Genomic DNA, 4,681 nt, shown 5'->3' on the forward strand with positions numbered 1-4,681 from the left:
TTTTTTTTTAAAAAAAAAAAGTCAAATAATTGGCTACTGTCGGTCTAATAAAAGCCCGTGGGTCCTCCGTCCTGATGAGACCTGATGAGTCAGGGTCTGAGTTAACTCCTGAAGAGCAAACCCAGCGCTGTGGCTTCTGCCTGATGCTGGATCTCCTTTTGCAGCTGCACGTGACGTTGACGCAGAAGCAGGAGGAGATAGCCTCGCTCAGGGAGAGGAACGTGCAGCTCAAAGAACTCGCCAGCCGGACCCGGCACCTGGCCTCAGTGCTGGACGTAAGTGGACCGGCGCGCGCGACGCAGTCGGAACTGTGACAGTGAGCCTGTGTTGGGGCCCTGGGTGTCCCTTGTGTAGTGCGCACCTGACTCTTCCAGCGCGGCTCCAGGGCTCTTCCTCATCTTTCACAGAAGCTGATGATCACGCAATCTCCGACCGAGCCCTTCCAGATCAAGGCAACGACGAAAAGGAGCCTGGAGGAGCTGTTCTGTGCTGCAGGGCAAGCAGGGCAGGGTTGCGCGGAAGTGGACGCCATCCTCAGGGACATCTCTCAGCGCTGCGAGGAAGCCCTGCAGAACCGCGACCCCAAGCGGCCCCGGCTGCAGCCAGAGACAGACAGCAAGGACTGCAGCTCCAGGAACCTCCATGGCGCCTTCCGTGGCCTGCGCACCGACTGCAGCGCCAGCTCGGTGAATCTGAGTCACAGTGAGCTGGAGGAAGGCGGCTCCTTCAGCACGCCCATCCGCAGCCACAGTACCATCCGCACCCTGGCCTTTCCCCAAGGCAAAGCCTTCACCATCAGGACAGTCACCGGTGGTTATAAATTCCGCTGGGTCCCCAGCTGATCAGGGGTGTGGTTTCTCCTGAAACACTGCCCTGTGCACAGAGGGAAGCGCCTGCAAGCAAGTGGGAATAGCTAGAAATGTTTCCCACATCTGGTTTCCAGAATTCTCTGCAAGCAAACGCCACTCTGAAACTTTATTTTATTTTATTTTTTTCAGAAACAGACCTATCTTGATACCTGTGCAATGAAAAGTTCTGCTCCGAAGCCCTAGATACTGCTCACCTTTTCACGGTGAAATTGCGCGTATACACACGCACACCTACGGCTAAGCACACGTCACAGTCAAACTTAGTATTTATTTTCTAGTGCTTTGTTTGTTTGTTTGTTTGAGGCAGGTAATAGGAGACACATAGCCCAGGCTGGACTCAGATTTGCTATTATGATTGCTTCTGTTTCCTTCTGCTTCCATCTCCTGAGTGCTGGGGTTACAGGTGTTCACCACCATATTTGGCTGTTTTAGCCTTTTTTAAAAAGTCATAGAGGCCTGGAGAGATGGCTTGGTGGCTAAGAGCACTGACTGCTCTTCCAGAGGTCCTGAGTTCAATTCCCAGCAACCACATGATGGCTCACAACCATCGTAATGGGATCCAATGCCCTCTTCTGGTGTGTCTGAAGACAGCTATAATGTACTCATATACATGAAATAAAGTTATAGAGTAGTCTAGATTTGTAAGAAGAGAGAACAGTGCAAAGGAATGATGTGATTTTTCCACTAGAGAGGAGTCATCCAATCACAGTCATTTAAGGGTTCTGGATTCAGAACCTTGGTATCTGGGTGTTTCAGCATGTCACCCAATTCCCCTCTTACCTCAGAGTACACCTATCTAACTGCTAACTACAGGAAAATGTTATTTCAATTGGAAAAAAAAAACCAAAAACAAAACACCAAGACCCACAAAACAACATGGCAGTTGTGGAGCAAGCCCACACTAAGTGATGCAGTGGTCATTCCAACACCAGGGAGACAGATGCAGGCAGATGTGAGTTCCAGGCCAGCCTGGTCTACAAAGTGAGTTTCAGGACAGCCAAAGCTATGCAGAGAACCCTGTCTTAAAAAGCAAAGAAACTAGGCAAACGCTGATGCAGGACACGGGCTAAAAACATTTGTTTGAGTTAATCATCCTAGAACTGTGTAAGAGTTAGTTTGTGTGCTTGCTGCATTTGGAGAGGGCTTGGACTTCAGTACCCAGCATCCATTTCAATGGCTCAGGGTGGGAAGCTCCAATCCCGGGTGGAGGGTGTGGTTATCTGACATCCTCTTCTGATTTCTGTGGGTATCTGTATACTCCTGGGCTACACACACACACACACACACACACACACACACACACACACACACAGAGAGAGAGAGAGAGAGAGAGAGAGAGAAAGAGAGAGAGAGAGAGAGAGAGAGAGAGAGAGAGAGAGAGAGAGAGAGAGAGAGAGAGAGAGAGAGAGAGAGAGAGAGAGAGAGACATAAGTAAAATTCTTTTTAAAAGATTTATGGCAATGTCTCCATACATTCAGCTTTACCAGCGCAAACAGAGCCACCTCCAAACCAACTTAGTTAAGAAGAAAGGCTGGTTGCTTTAAGCAAGTGATGTGTACTACTCAAACTGGGCCCCTCACCCTACTTCTCTTGATTCTTCTCTCCCCATTGTTTGTGGTTCCCTCCCCTCCCCACACTCTGTTCTGAAATCACACACATGGCCTATGTCCTATGTGATTTCTCTCAACCTCCACATGCTTATTCTGAGGGTTCTTCCTGCTCCTGGGGCTCAGCTGGGCAGGCCTCCAGATGCATTGCACCACACTGTAAAGCTGGTTCTTCAGTCTGAGTGGACATATCAGGTAGCAGGTGGGTTGGCTAAGGCAGCAAGACCCGCTCCTCCAGTTTGTCGTGTGTACTGTTATCTGTACTTAGCCATTTAGAAACAAAACAAAGAAAAATTGATAAAATAGACCACATTTCCTCATATTTTGCTTAAGAAATGGATTGAAAAAGTGGGTTGTTCAGACTTTCCCCCCATAGGCTCAAATATACAGTTACCACAGGCCGAGATCAAACAAAACAAACTCCAAAATAAAAAACAAAACCTTTTAAATCTGTCACAGTGAACAATGACTCTCCTGCTCTCTGATTCTTATAATGAATTACCTCCAGTGGCACAAACTACAGAAAGTATTTGTAGGTTTCTTTTATACCCTGTTTGATTTTAAATAATCATACTGCTATTACCTTCCATTTATAGTCCTATAGCTGCCATGCTAATGACCAGCAGCTCTATTTCCTGCTATTTTAAAAATATGTATTTTACTTATTTATTTATTTATTTTGTTTTGTTTTGTTTTTTTTTTTTGTTTTTGAGACAAGGTTTCTCTGAGTAGCCCTGGATGTCCTGGAACTCACTCTGTAGACCAGGCTGGCCTTGAACTCAAATCCACCTGCCTCTGCCTCCCAAGTGCTGGGATTAAAGGCGTGAGCCACCACCGCCCAGCCGTCTTTTATTATTTTTAGAAATTCATATTTATACAATGTATTTTGATCGGCTTCACTTCCTATTCCTCCCTAACTCTGCTGAGATCCATCCCCTACTCCTTACCCCGTTTTAACCCCCTGTCTCCCTCTTCCTCTTTTATATAACCCGCCAAGTGCAATTAGCCTTCATTCTTGTGGAGAAAAAGCTCTGTTTTGAACTTTTGGCACCAGGGGCCAACTTATCATTAGTTAACAGTAGAATCTAGAAACTAGTCTTCTAACACATTTATTGAAAACTGATGGGAATCTCTTTATCTCAGATTCTAAGAAAACAATCAAAGAGCGGAATGTGTGGTTTTGTCTCTGGGCAGAGATACATATATGACAAACAGTTCGAGTGCTAGGAAGGAAATGAAGAAGAGTAAGGTCTCAGCTAGGGCTGCAGTACAGGATGGCGGGAAGCATGAGCAACAAATGGGAATTCCACAGTTCCGGGTCTGAAAGTCCAGGATGGTGGCTCCACAGGTCACAGATCACCATTTGCTTACTGGAAAAATCATGTGGCTGAGAGAGTTCCAGTCTTTTCTTAAAAAGGCTCTAACCCCATTACTGATGTTGCACCCCGGTGCCCCTCCCCCAATCTCCAAATACAATCACACTGGGAACTAAGACTAACTTAAAACAAAGGAATTTGGGAGAGGCATGGGTATTGAGTCCACCACAGATGGCGATTTGGGGGAGACTGGGAGGGTGCTATTTTAGCTGAGGTGGTCTGGTCAGAAAAGAGTCCTCTAATAAGGTGATATTTGAGGGCTTCTGATATGGATCAGTTTGTACAATGTTTGTCTGGCATTCATTGGGTCAGGGATTTGGTTCCCAGTACTGCCAACAAAACATAACAAGAGACAACTTCAGCAGAGGCTGGTGGGAGCTTGAGGCCGAGAGTGAATTTCTGGGTGAAGAGTATTGTAGGCTGAGGCCAGAGAGTTGCCGGGCTTAGTGAACAGTAAGGGTTCTAGTGGGCAGATGAGAAGACCTTGGGATTATCCTGAGTGAATTCATTAAGGGTATCTAGCTGAAGAGTCACATGATCACCTTAGTTTTCCTCACAGTGATGGAGGTCAAGGCCTTCCCTGCATATTAGGGGAAGGACTCACTGAGCTTTTAAAAGATTTTTTTTTTTTTTTTTTTTTTTTTTTTTTTTTTTTTTTTTTTTTTTTTTTTTTTTTTTTGAGACAAAGTCTCATTAAGTAGCCCTGGTCAGCCTGAACCTCCCTGTGTAGACATGGCTGGTCTGAACTCACTCAGCTCCACTTTTCTCTGCCCACCACCTAACTGAGTGCTGGGATTCAAGGCATACACCACCACACCCAGTTATAGTT

The 4,681-nt window shown here is 46.1% G+C and overlaps 1 protein-coding gene across 1 annotated transcript in view; it reads left to right on the forward strand.

Moving 5' to 3' along the window:
- Positions 1–1,045, forward strand: part of Mcidas (multiciliate differentiation and DNA synthesis associated cell cycle protein) — a 5,856-nt gene extending 4,811 nt beyond the window's left edge. Inside the window, exons 6-7 of the mRNA XM_031360315.1 lie at positions 165–275; positions 408–1,045. Of these exons, the coding sequence (XP_031216175.1) occupies positions 165–275; positions 408–842 (546 nt within the window). The 3' untranslated portion in view covers positions 843–1,045. The remainder of the gene's footprint in view (positions 1–164; positions 276–407) is intronic.
- The last annotated feature ends 3,636 nt before the right edge of the window (positions 1,046–4,681 follow it).

This window comes from Mastomys coucha, unplaced genomic scaffold (genome assembly GCF_008632895.1).
Source record: "Mastomys coucha isolate ucsf_1 unplaced genomic scaffold, UCSF_Mcou_1 pScaffold8, whole genome shotgun sequence".
Classification (NCBI taxonomy): domain Eukaryota; kingdom Metazoa; phylum Chordata; class Mammalia; order Rodentia; family Muridae; genus Mastomys; species Mastomys coucha.